Consider the following 13,005-nt stretch of genomic DNA (forward strand, 5'->3'; position numbering starts at 1 on the left):
TCAATGGAGCTTACAATCTAATTAGGACAGACAAAGAAGACAAACGAGATAAGGGAATATTAAAGTGAGGATGATAAAATAAGGGTTCTAAACAAGTGAATAAGTGTTAGGAGTTAAAAGCAGCATCAAAAAGGTGGGCTTTTAGCTTAGATTTGAAGACGGCCAGAGATGGAGCTTGACGTACCGGCTCAGGAAGTCTACTCCAGGCATATGGTGCAGCAAGATAAAAGGAATGAAGTCTGGAGTTAGCAATGGAGGAGAAGGGTGCAGATAAGAGAGATTTTTACCCAGTGAACGGAGTTCCTGGGGAGGAATGTAGGGAGAGATGAGAGTGGCAGAGTGAATGCACTTATAGGTCAATAAGAGGAGTTTGAACTGTATGCGGAAACGGATAGGAAACCAGTGAAGTGACTTGAGGAGAGGGCTAATATGAGCATAATGACACTGGCAGAATATTAGTCATGCAACAGAATTTTGAACAGATTGAAGAGGAGAGAGATGGCTAAGTGGGAGACCTGTGAGAAGCAAGTTGCAATAGTCTAAGTGAGAGGTGACAAGAGTGTGGATGAGGGTTCTGGTAGTGTGCTCAGAAAGGAAAGGGTGAATTTTGGTGATATTATAGAGAAAGAAATGACAGGTTTTAGCAGTCTGCTGAATATGTGCAGAGAAGGGAGAGGGAGGAGTCGAAGATGACACCAAGGTTACGAGCTGATGAGACAGGAAGGATGAGAGTGTTATCCACAGAAATAGAGAATGGGGGAGGAGGAGAGGTTGGTTTAGGGGGAAAGATAAGAAGCTCAGTCTTGGTCATGTTTAGTTTCAGATGGCACTGAGACATCCAGGCAGCAATGTCAGACAGGCAGGCTGATACTTTGGCCTGGATTTCGACTGAGATTTCTGGTGTAGAGAGGTAGATCTTGGAGTCCTCAGCGTAAAGATGATACTGAAAACCATGGGATGAGATCAGAGTACCAGGGGAAGAAGTATATATGGAGAAAAGAAGAGGTCCCAGGACAGATCCCGGCAGTACACCAACTGACAGTGGGATAGAAGTAGAGGAGGATCCACTAGAGTATACACTAAAGGTACACTGGGAGAGATAAGAAGAAAACCAGGAAAGAACAGAGCCCTGAAATCCAAGTGAGGACAGCGTATGAAGGAGTAGGTTGTAATCAACAGTGTTTAAAGCAGCAGATAGATCGAGAAGGATGAGGATAGAATAGAGACCTTTGGATCTGGCCAGGAACAGATCATTGGAGACTTTAGCAAGCGCTGTTTCAGTTGAATGGAGGGGGCGAAAGCCAGATTGAAGTGGATCAAGAATAGCTTGAGATGAAAGAAAGTCTAGGCAACGGCGGTGAACAGCACGTTCAAGTATCTTGGATAGGAAAGGGAGGAGGGAGATGGGGCGATAGTTGGAAGGACAGGTAGGGTTCAATGAAGGTTTTTTTAAGGAGTGGTGTGACTACGGCATGTTTGAAGGCATCAGGAACAGTCGCAGTGGAAAGTGAAAGATTGAGGATATGACCGATAAAAGGGATGACAGTAGGAGAGAGAGTGTTGGGTAGATGGGTGGGAATAGGATCAGAGGAACAGGTAGTTAGTTTTGAGGAGGAAAGAAGATGTGTAGTTTCCTCTTCAGTGATTTCAGAAAAGGAGGCAGGGGTTGGAAGGTTGAGAGAATGGACTAAGGGAACAAGAGGTGGAGGTGACCTGGTTGAGAATTCAAGTTTAATCTTGTGAACCTTATCATGAAAGTACTCAGCCAGAGGCTGGGGGGAAAGTGAAGGGGGAGTTGGAGGTGAAGGCACTTTGAAGAGAGAGTTCAGTGTGGCAAAGAGACGTCGAGGGTTTGAGCCAAGAGAATCTGTCAACTGGATGTAATAGTCCTGTTTGGCAAGTAAAAGAGCAGACTGGAAGGTCAGCAAGAAATTGAAATGTATGAAGTCAGCATGGGCACGGGATTTCAGCCTAAGGTGTTCGGCAGAGTGGGCACAGCGGAATCTAGAGGTCATCCAAGGCTGTGGTTTGGTACATTTTACAGGATGGGGAATGGGAGGAGCGAGAGTATGCAGGGCAGAGGAGAGAATAGTATTATAGGAAGAGACAGCCTCATTCGTAGACTTGGATAACATAGTGGTAGAGAACAGATTTGAAACGCTAGAGGACAGAGTAGAAGGGTCAATAGCCTGAAGATTCCTAAATGTATTGGTTAAGATTGGATGGGACTGGGGAGGAGGGTGTTTAAGTGTGAAAGTTATCAGATGATTGTCAGAGAGGGGAAGAGTTGAGGCACAGAAACTGGAGAGTGAGCAGCTTGAGAAGAGGATAAGATCAAGACAGTGGCCATTCTGGTGAGTAGTATCATAGTAGATGACGGCAGAAAAAGACCTGCACGGTCCATCCAGTCTGCCCAAGAAGATAAATTCATATGTGCTACTTTTTTATTTGTACTGTCCTCTTCAGGGCACAGACCGTATAAGTGGGGGCAGTGGAGCACAGTTGAAGATTGGAAGAGGATGTTAAAGCAAGAAACTGAGAAGAGTCAGAGGGATCATTAGCATGAATGTTAAAATCCCCAAGAATGAGGGAAGGAGATGAAGGTTCAAGAAAGAAGTGAAAGCCAGGCATCAAAGTCAGTGAGAAAGGAAGAAAGGGGCTTATCAGGGGGTCGATAAATGACTGCTACTCGGAAAGGCAGAGGAGCAAATAGACGGATGGAGTGGACTTCAAAGGAAGGAAAACAGTGAGACTGAGGTGGAAGAAGAGGTTGAAATCTACAAGAGGGTGAAAGTAGTAGCCCGACACCGCCTCCGCGGCCAACCGGGTGAGGAGTATGGAAGAAAAGATAACCTCCATGGCATAGGGCCGTAACTGAAGCAGAGTCTTCAGGGTAAAGCCAAATTTCAGTTATGGCAAGCAGATGGAGAGTACGAGAGATAAAGAGGTCATGGATGTAGGAAAGTTTTTGTTAGACAGAGCGGGCATTCCACAGGGTGCAAGAGAGAGGCAGGGAAGGAGGGGGGAGGAGAGGAACAGAAATTAGATTGGAGATATCATGGTGTGACCTGCACAAATAGGATGAGAGCTGATGTGGAGGACCAGGGTTGGGATTAATGTCCCCAGCGGAGAGCAGGAGAAGGAGCAAGAAATTACGGAGAAGAGTAGGAGAGGTTTGACGACCGCGACGAAGGTGAGATGTACTCATATAGAAAGGAGATGGATGAATGGAAGGAAATGTTGAAGGTTGAGAGCTGAGAAAAAGGAAGTGGAAAAAAGAGAAGGTGAGATGATGAATACAGAGGGTGGACAATGTGTTCCTGCAGTGTACAGTGGTTTCAGATGGAGAAACAGATTAGCAAGGGACAGTACCAAGAAGAAAAAGTGTACTGGAGTCATAAGTAGTAACTGGGAGAAAAATAAATGTAAAGAAAAAATGCCGGCACCTAGAGCAGAGGCCCTGAGTGGATCGGAGTGGACCTGGGAGTCACCCCGGAGAAGGCTGTAATGGATATGCAGATGAGCTGCAAGTCCTCCACAGCACCTGAAAGGCAGCTGGTGGTAGAGCTGAGCACCTCTCAGCCAAGGAAGGCTTACCAGGGGTGAGGCCGAAGCCAGCATTCCTCCCCCTGAGGGTCACCTGACAGACTTGATCGACTTACCAACTAGAAACATATCAGAATCAACACGATCATACCTAAATCTTCATTACCCAAGCTGCAAAGGACTTACATACAAATCAACTTACGCATCCAGCTTTTCCTACATAAGCATACAATTGTGGAACGCCACTACCAAAAGCCTTGAAAACGACGTACGACCACCTAAACTTCCGGAAATCACTAAAAACTAACCTGTTCAAAAAGGCATACCCCACCGATCCAACATAAATGCCTGATCCCTGCAACACAACAAAACTAAAGTACGTAATGGACAAAACTCAACTCTTCCGATGTACGTTTCCCCAATGTGGCCATGCCACAGGAACTTAATCTTACCATAACATCACTTTGTATTTGTTCTCACCAGAGTCTGCAAATGCTTCTCCGGTACTATGTAAGCCACATTGAGCCTACAAATAGGTGGGAAAATGTGGGATACAAATGTAACAAATAATAATAATACAGCAACACGGTGACAGCAGATAAAGACCAGCACAGTTTGTCCAGATTTTATTGACTTTTATTAAAGTGGTACCAGTACATCATTTCTACTCACCATTTGTTGCTGCTTCTTTTTTTGCCTTGCTGTTTCCACAGTACCAGTCTCTTGTTGCCTTGCCAATGTTTTACACAATAATTTGGGATGACTCTTGAAAACAGAGCAAACAAAATAGGTATTTAGAATCCATGTGCAGTGCCATTTTTTACTTTTTGTTTTCCAGTCTGTACAGTAACCCAAGTGGAAGACCTCCTTATATTTCTCAGGGCTTTCCATTTCTTCCTTCCTATCCACCACAAGAAACAAACAGGTCTGTGCCAGTGACTGAAACAATTCCTCCTCCAGCTCCAAATTTCCCAGCTGCTCCTTCATATGGACTCATCACAGACCTGCCATTACCTGTCCCAGTGACAGAAGCACATTCACAGGTCAGTGCTTACGTTTGTTAAGCTTCCGACTTGCATTTCTTCTTCCAGATGTCTAGTATAATATTTGTGTTTTTAATTTCTCTTCAGATTGGTCTAAATGGGTTTGGTTACAAGATGCCTGATATTCCTGAGGTTTTTCCAGAGCTCTCAGAATTAAGGTAATCTCAGCAAACCAGCTTCACCTGGATAGCAAGTCAGGTTTCCTAGCATAGTTCTTAGTCGCCTCTCTTTGCATGGCGTCCTTTTCAAAGGGAAACTATCATGCAAAAACAGTTCTGTAAATCCATCCTGTAATCATTTACCAGAGGAGGCTGGGAATTGGAAATCTTTATGGTTTAAAGCTGTCCTTTCTTCATGTAATAGTATATTTTAGTGTGAACTGGGTTTCTGATGCCACTTAAGGAACTAAATACATTCAGTAACATATCCTGGTTCCATTTATCACAGTGGCATATTAAAGTGTAGCCCGTTTTTCATTATCCTTACTGCCAAGAATTTTTTTTTTTTAATATGGGGTGGTGGGAGATAACGCTTCTTCAATACAAGCAGGATTGTATAGGTGACGTTGATCAGAGCTCAGAAGGAGCTATGACTAAAGCATTGAGAGCTTTCATCTATGATGTACAGATCATGACTGAACTTTGCACGGGGTCATTCTCAGTGTCGCTTTATTCTGCAGTGCCCATGGTTGAAGTTCACTGACTGGAAAAGCTGAGGGTTTGGGGTTTTTTTCATGTGGCCTCCAACTGTTTATCCTTTTGCTCTATGGGGGTTTGAGACAGAATTAAGAGCTTCTGCCATTGAAATTGGAGCTTGCAAACTCTCGTGGCCGTGGGTGTCAGACCTTAGGTCAGACTATCAGGAAAGACTTTATGTCCTGCAGAGAAGGTAAGGTCTTCTCCACTCCTACCTTGACTTTTCTGTAGCAGCTTCTGACCCATCTTTCACACCACCAAGGAAATACTCGGTGGGGTACCAAAGGCAGTTCTGTCCCCTAAAGAGGTGGTATCCTTTGCCTCCTCATTAACAGGGATCTCTATCTTATCCAGGCAGCCGAGGGTACCAAAGCCATACCTAGCTCATCAACCAAAACCAGGACAGGGTTTTAACTGATTTCAGGAATGCATACTTAGTTTCTCAACAGTGGAAACATTCTGTGGGAGAAAAATAGAGATTTTTCACAAATAGTGAACCAAGTCTTATCGCTGACAGTTCAGCACTGAATATAGAATTCCAGACCTTAATGACTTAATTCACCCTACACAGAGATTTTTAATAGGGTAGTCTTTTTCACTCATTCTAAGTTACTGCCTAAGGTAGTGCCAGACTTCTTCCTTCAAAAATCTATTTCTCCAGCATTTTTCCCCAGGCCATGTGCACATAAAGGTGAATAAACCTAATAGTGTAGATTACAAAAGATCCATAGCTGGACTGGACTGAAGGCCTTAGGAGGTTCAAATAGATATGTTGGGGGGGAGAGGGGGGGTTGACCCAACTAGGCCTGGTGGTGGTGTAGCCAAGTGCACCCTGTCTAAATAGGTAGCAGACTGAATCTCCTTCTGTTATGCCCAGGCAGGCCTGACTCTGGAAAAGACCCATAGTTTTAAAGCCATAGTAGTGTTGGTGACCAACATAAGGTCAACTTCCATGCAGGAGACTTACAGGCTTGCAACATGGAGGCCATTCTACACATTTTCATCATTCCTGTTAAGATGAAGACTTCTCACACAATAGTAAGTTAGATCATGCTGTCTTGCAAGGTCTCTGAGGTATAGAATACAGCTGTCCCCTAAAGTTTGTTTTTATTTCCAGATTGTCTAAAACGTCTGTGTATAAGTAACATTTCTCTGACTTATCCCCTTCAAAGAAAGATTCTGATGTCGGTATCCCTGCCATATTTTCTTTAGTAAAGATCAAAGAATTTGTTTCTTTGTTATGGCCTTATCTGTGATGAGCATCCCTTTTACTTTTGGTTGTCTGGTGTGTGCAGATGACACACTTCCATGGGCTTGTTGCTTTTGATGTTTGTCTAGCTGCTTCTCAAGTTATTTCTTAACCTGTCTTATTAATATTTTTTATCTAGCTTGATGTTGCTTTTGCTCTTTCCTGTTTTCTTCATTTGGATTTGTGTTCCATTTTTTAAAGGCACTTTTTTGACTTCAGTAGCCTTTTTTTTTAGAGCAACCTTAAACAATTTCAACAATTGTTTGGTCTTTTTGACATCTTTTTAATTTGTGGCATTTTTATTTGAGCTTACAAGATGGTATGCAAAGTTTTAACTCTTGTGACTGCTCCTGTTACCTTCTCTAAGTGGCAGAGCCTGCCTTCCCAGTACTTGGTAGATTCCAGCATTGGTGGCTTCCTTACTGCTTCAGCTTTCTCTGATTGTTTAGGTTGTTTGCACTTCCATAAACAAATTTGTGTTTAGGGACAGATGGGGTAAATGCCATCAAAATTTATGAACTTCGTTACTATTAAATGTGTCAGATTTACTCTACCATCTCTTCCAGAGTCATATTGAATTGTTTCAGTTCCTCTGAATAAAGAATGGTTCAGGTGTGGATATCTTATCAACATCTATCAGCATAAAGAAGGAAGCAAGGAATTCATTTAGGTTTTGAGTTACAGCATTATCCTGCCTGAATACTCCTTGTCCCAGGCCCAGCTGAGTCCCCCACAGGATTTTTAGTCATGAACATATAACGGGTGATAGCGCCGGTTGCTGAGGTCAGTCCATCTGTCTGTCCCTAAACACATCAGGGAGATTAGTTTGCTGATTTCTGCCCTTTCCCCTCCCTCCCAGCTCCCCCGCCCCCACCCCCGGCTGAATATGAAGGAGTAAAGGGGGCTCAGGGAGGACAAGGCAATAACAGAGAGACTGAATGAATTCTTTGCTTCGGTCTTTACAGAAGAAGATGTAAGATCTACCTGTACCAGAAGTAGTTTTCAAGGGTGATGATGCAGAGGAACTGAAAGAAATCTTGATGAACCTGGAAGATGTACTGAACCAAATTGACAAGTTAAAGAGTGATAAATCACCTGGACCAGATGGCATACACCCTAGGATACTGAAAAAATTCAAACATGAATTTGCTGATCTGTTAGTAATCTGTAACCTGTCATTAAAATCATCTACAGTACCTGACGATTGGAGGGTGGCCAATGTAGCGCCAATTTTTTTAAAGGGTTCCAGGGGTGATGTGGGAAATTACAGACTGGTAAGCCTGACTTCAGTGCTGGGAAAAATAGTGGAAACTATTATAAAGAATAAAATTATGGAACACATAAATAAACATGGTTTAAGGGGACAGAGTCAGCATGGGTTCAGCCAAGGGAAGTCTTGCCTCACCAATTTGCTTAATTGCTTTGAAGGCATGAATAAACATGTGGATAAAGGTGAGCTGGTTGATGTAGTGTATCTAGATTTTCAGAAAGCTTTTGACAAAGTTCCTCATGAGAGACTCCTGAGAAAATGTAAAAGTCATGGGTTAGGAGGCAATGTCCTTCTGTGGGTTGGAAATTGGTTGTTGGACAGAAAAATACGTAGGGTAGGGTTAAATGTTCTAGGACTGATGCAGTTTAACATATTTATAAATGATCTGGAAAACAGAACGATGGGTGAGGTGATTTAAAGTTGCAGATGAGAAAAAAAACTATTCACAGTTGTCAAAACGCATGTAGATTGTGAGAAATTGCAGGAAGTCATTAGGAAACTGGAAGACTGGACATCCAAATGGCAGATGAAATTTAATGGGGACAAATGCAAAGTGATGCATTGGGAAGAATAATCCGAATCATAATTACTTGATGCTAGGGTCCACCTTATGAGGCAGCACTCAAGGAAAAGATCTAGGTGTCATTGTAGACAATACACTGAAAATCTTCTGCCCAGTGTGTGGTGGTGGTGGCCAGAAAAGCAATCGGGATGCTAGGAATTATTAGGAAAGAGATGCAGACCAAGAACATTGTAATGCCTCTGTATCGCTCCATGGTCGACCTCAATTTGAGTATTGTGTTCAATTCTGTTCACTGTATCTCAAAAAAGATATAGCAGAATTAGAAAAGGTTCAAAGAAGAGTGACCAAAATGATAAGGGATGGAACTCCTCCCATATGAGGAAAGGCTGAAGAGGTTAGAGCTCTTCAGCTTGAAAAAGAGACTACTGAAGGGGGATATGATTGAGGTCAATAAAATCCTGAGTAGTGTAGAACTGGTAGAAGTGAATCGGCTTGTGTAGGTGATTTGAAGAAACTTACACCTCTCAGTGGCCTAATGGTTTGTGTAGCAGGTTGCAGAACTGGGGTACTGGGTTCAGTTCCCGCTGCTCCCTGATGGTCGGCAGTGGGTTGAGATCCTGGGGAACCAGGTTCAATTCCCTCTGCAGCTCCATATGACCCTGGACAAGTTACTTAACTCTCCATTGCCCCAGGTACAACAGTAGTACAATGTACTACTTAGATTGTGAGCTCACTAGGGACAGACCCAGTACCTGTAAAATGAAACTGTAAACCGCTTAGGTCTAAGTGGTATATAAATACTTAAATGAATGAACAAGCAAGTACCAAGAGGCCTGAAGGCCCACTTTACTTGTTTACAGACATCCTTGCGAACAGAGGCCCACATAAGGTTACCTGAAGACGAGTGCAAAGCCGCAACATGATCGTCTCTCACCACCCAGTGAGGTTCTGCTTTAGTGCATCCCAGTAGTCCAGACTGGTACAGCTAGATGCTAAGGAAGATTAAATTTTGTCATACTTGTTCATTTCTTTTTCTTTAGCCTCGCTGAACCAGTCTGCTACCCACCCTGGAAGAGTTTGGCTGTTCAGGACTCATTGGTGTTCTCCACTTCTCTCAGCTGGTGGATAGGTAATAGGCTAATGTCCTTATGCTGCAGTGGAAGATGGGTCTTGGGTGTGGCATACAGAACCTTACACTGCTTTGGCAGTAGCTTACTGGAGAATTTCACAAGGCACTAGACAATATGCCAGTAATGTCACTGGAAAACTCAGTTCTGCTGGTAAGAAAGGGGATACAACCCATTAGTCCAGACTGGTGCAACAAGACTAAAGGAAAGGAAACTAACAAAAGATTACTAAATTTCTCCTTACTACATGATCTTAAAGGTATTAGATCCTATGGATTATGCATATTCCATATCAGTAAAATATCCAGAACTGCCTTATAATTTATGCTTGTTAAACTACTAATATGTCTTATCATTATCATGTTATCAAGATCCTTCTGTATGCTAAACATATATTTTCTTAAATGTTTCCACTATTCATGATGTATTGTAAGCCACATTGAGCCTGCAAAGAGGTGGGAAAATGTGGGATGCAAATGCAATAAATAAATTAAATTAAATGCAGCTCTGTGGTTGAATTTTCTTTCTTTTAATAGTCCATTTTTATCTATCATATATTTACTTTTGTATTTGTATTTAATACAGTGTATCACAGCTCTCAGATATGAATGACCAAGAGGACGTATTACTCAAACAGTTTGTGAATCTGCCTCAGCTGAAGCAGGTCATCACTGACAAGGACAATCTTGTACAAAGCATTGAAGAACTAGCAAGTAAGGCTTTTCTTTAATTTTCATTACATTTCCTTGGCAGGAGGCATGCTTCTATTGAACACATTGGTTCATTTTTCAGAAAAAAACCTACAATTGGAACCTGTCTTGGAGACAAAGCGGCAGGCTGTCCTGGACAAAGTAAGAACAGCAAAGCAAAAAAAAAAAAAAAAAACAGTCAGTGTTAAAAACCACAAAAGCATTCTTTCATTGTAATGTGAGATTTTGTGTATTCCAGTATGAACAGCTTCTACATATGAAAGCTGCCTTTGAAAAGAAGATGCAAAGACAGCATGAGCTCAGTGAAGTAAGTATTCACCTGCAGGGCCATTGCATAGAGTGTTACTTTTTTTTTTTTTTTATAAAGACACCATAATACCATTGTAAGCATAGTGTCCAAATTGGTGTACACAAATTTATAATAATTTTTATTCAAAATATATTTTTGCATTGCGAATGTATGAAGTAGAATGCAAACTGTTTTAAAGATGAATCGTATGTAGAGCTCTTTATTGTTATAAAGGGCTTGTGTAAATTAGAGATCATCTGGAAAACATAAATTTTGTATACACCTCACTTTTGGATTATGCACTATGTATAAGGCAGCCATAAAGTTAAAATAAAGTAATAAAAAAAAAGTTATTGAGCCAACTTGGTGGCTTAAATGGTGAGTGAAAGATTGCTGTTTTGATTCTCAGGTCAGGACTTCTAGTTCCCAGGTTGGCCAGGACTGGGGACTGCCTTTAAGGTACTGTTGAACACTGCTAGGGTGGATTAATAAGGGGAACAAGATGGCCGCCGAGCTTACCTGTTAACAGCCACCATTTCTACAGCTCTCTGACTTCCTATTAGGATGCCGAAGCGAAGGGGCAAGTCCGCCTCGTATATGCTCCGCAGCGTTCGGTCCCTCCCTCACAGGATATTTGGTCCTTTTTGCAGACTCCTGTAGAGTCATCTATCGCAGTATTTGGAGCGTCGGGAGGTAGCCTGCTGAAACGCGCCAGTGCGAATGGAGGCATGGCAGCGTCTCCTGGGCTAGAGCTTACGCTCAGCCCCCGACACAAGGGAACCACCCCCTCAGCCGTTGGGCAGTAGCACACCATCGGAGACGAATTCGAGCGGGTCCCCCAGAAGACGTGAGACCAGTCTCAGTCGGGAGGCAGACCATCGACCGGCTGGAGTGCAAGAAGCTTTGATGGCAACACCGATTTCAACAACAAATTTGGTGGGGAACGCTGCCAGCACGAATCCAGATCCACAATCAGAGAGGGAGGTACGACCATTTTTTTCTTTTGATATGCATAAACCAGCAGAAATTACTCTGGACTCTTTGTGGACTCTGGTAGTAGATTTAGGGAAATCAATTACTCCACAGATAAACTAAACCAGGAAATAACATGGACTTAAAAATAGGGAAACTGGAGCTGGGGCCGATTCTGTTCAATATATTTGTGAGTGACATTGCCGAAGGGTTAGAAGGTAAAGTTTGCCTATTTGCGGATGATACTAAGATTTGTAACACAGTGGACACCCCGAAGGGAGTGGAAAACATGAAAAAGGATCTGAAAAAGCTAGAAGAATAGTGTAAGGTTTAGCAATTAAAATTCAATGCAAAGAAATGCAAAGTGATGCACTTAGGGAGTAGAAATCCAAGAGAGGCATATGTGTTAGACAGGGAGAGTCTGCTAGGTGTACGGATGGGAAGAGGGATCTTGGGGTGATAGTATCTGAGGATCTGAAGGCGATGAAACAGTGTGACAAGGCGGTGGCCGTAGCTAGAAGGTTACTAGGCTGTATAGAGAGAGGTGTGACCAGCAGAAGAAAAGGGGTGTTGATGCCCCTGTACAAGTCGTTGGTGAGGCCCCACCTGGAGTATTGTGTTCAGTTTTGGAGGCTGTATCTTGCTAAGGATGTAAAAAGAATTGAAGCGGTGCAAAGAAAAGCTACGAGAATGGTATGGGATTTGCGTTACAAGACGTATGAGGAGAGACTTGCGGACCTGAACATGTATACTCTGGAGGAAAGGAGAAACAGGGGTGATATGATACAGACGTTCAAATATTTGAAAGGTATTAATCCGCAAACAAACCTTTTCCTGAGATGGGAAGGCGGTAGAACGAGAGGGCATGAAATGAAATTGAAGGGGGGCAGACTCAAGAAGAATGTCAGGAAGTATTTTTTCACGGAGAGGGTGGTGGATGCTTGGAATGCCCTCTCGCGGGAGGTGGTGAAGATGAAAACGGTAACGGAATTCAAACGTGTGGGATAAATATAAAGGAATCCTGTGCAGAAGGAAAGGATCCTCAGGAGCTTAGCCTAGAATGGGTGGCAGAGCTGGTGGTTGGGAGGGGCGGGGCTAGTGCTGGGCAGACTTATACAGTCTGTGCCGGGGCTGGTGGTTGGGAGGCAGGACTATTGCTGGGCAGACTTACACGGTCTGTGCCGGGGCTGGTGGTTGGGCGGTGGGGATAGTTCTGGGCAGACATACAGTCTGTGCCAGAGCCGGTGGTGGGAGGCAGGGATAGTGCTGGGCAGACTTATATGGTCTGTGCCAGAGCTGGTGGTGGGAGGCGGGACTGGTAGTTGGGAAGCGAGGATAGTGCTGGGCAGACTTATACAGTCTGTGCCAGAGCTGGTGGTGGGAGGCAGGGTTGGTGGTTGGGAGGCGGGGATAGGGCTGGCCAGACTTATACGGTCAGTACAAATAAAAAAGTAGCACATATGAATTTATCTTCTTGGGCAGACTGGATGGACCGTGCAGGTCTTTTTCTGCCATCATCTACTATGTTACTATGTAAAAAGATTTGGATATGAAAAGATTGCTTAACCAGCAGGAGGCTAT

The 13,005-nt window shown here is 43.3% G+C and overlaps 1 protein-coding gene across 2 annotated transcripts in view; it reads left to right on the top strand.

The window, feature by feature from the left end:
* Positions 1 to 13,005, top strand: part of VPS37A (VPS37A subunit of ESCRT-I) — a 73,614-nt gene that overhangs the window by 40,612 nt on the left and 19,997 nt on the right. The window contains exons 5-9 of one of the 2 annotated variants that reach the window (XM_030191440.1): positions 4,385 to 4,589; positions 4,677 to 4,747; positions 10,039 to 10,166; positions 10,246 to 10,304; positions 10,402 to 10,470. In XM_030191440.1, coding sequence (XP_030047300.1) covers positions 4,385 to 4,589; positions 4,677 to 4,747; positions 10,039 to 10,166; positions 10,246 to 10,304; positions 10,402 to 10,470 — 532 coding nt within the window. The remainder of the gene's footprint in view (positions 1 to 4,384; positions 4,590 to 4,676; positions 4,748 to 10,038; positions 10,167 to 10,245; positions 10,305 to 10,401; positions 10,471 to 13,005) is intronic. The other variant, XM_030191441.1, reaches the window with a different exon arrangement.

The sequence above is a fragment of the Microcaecilia unicolor genome, chromosome 2, assembly GCF_901765095.1.
Source record: "Microcaecilia unicolor chromosome 2, aMicUni1.1, whole genome shotgun sequence".
NCBI classification, from domain to species: Eukaryota; Metazoa; Chordata; class Amphibia; order Gymnophiona; family Siphonopidae; genus Microcaecilia; species Microcaecilia unicolor.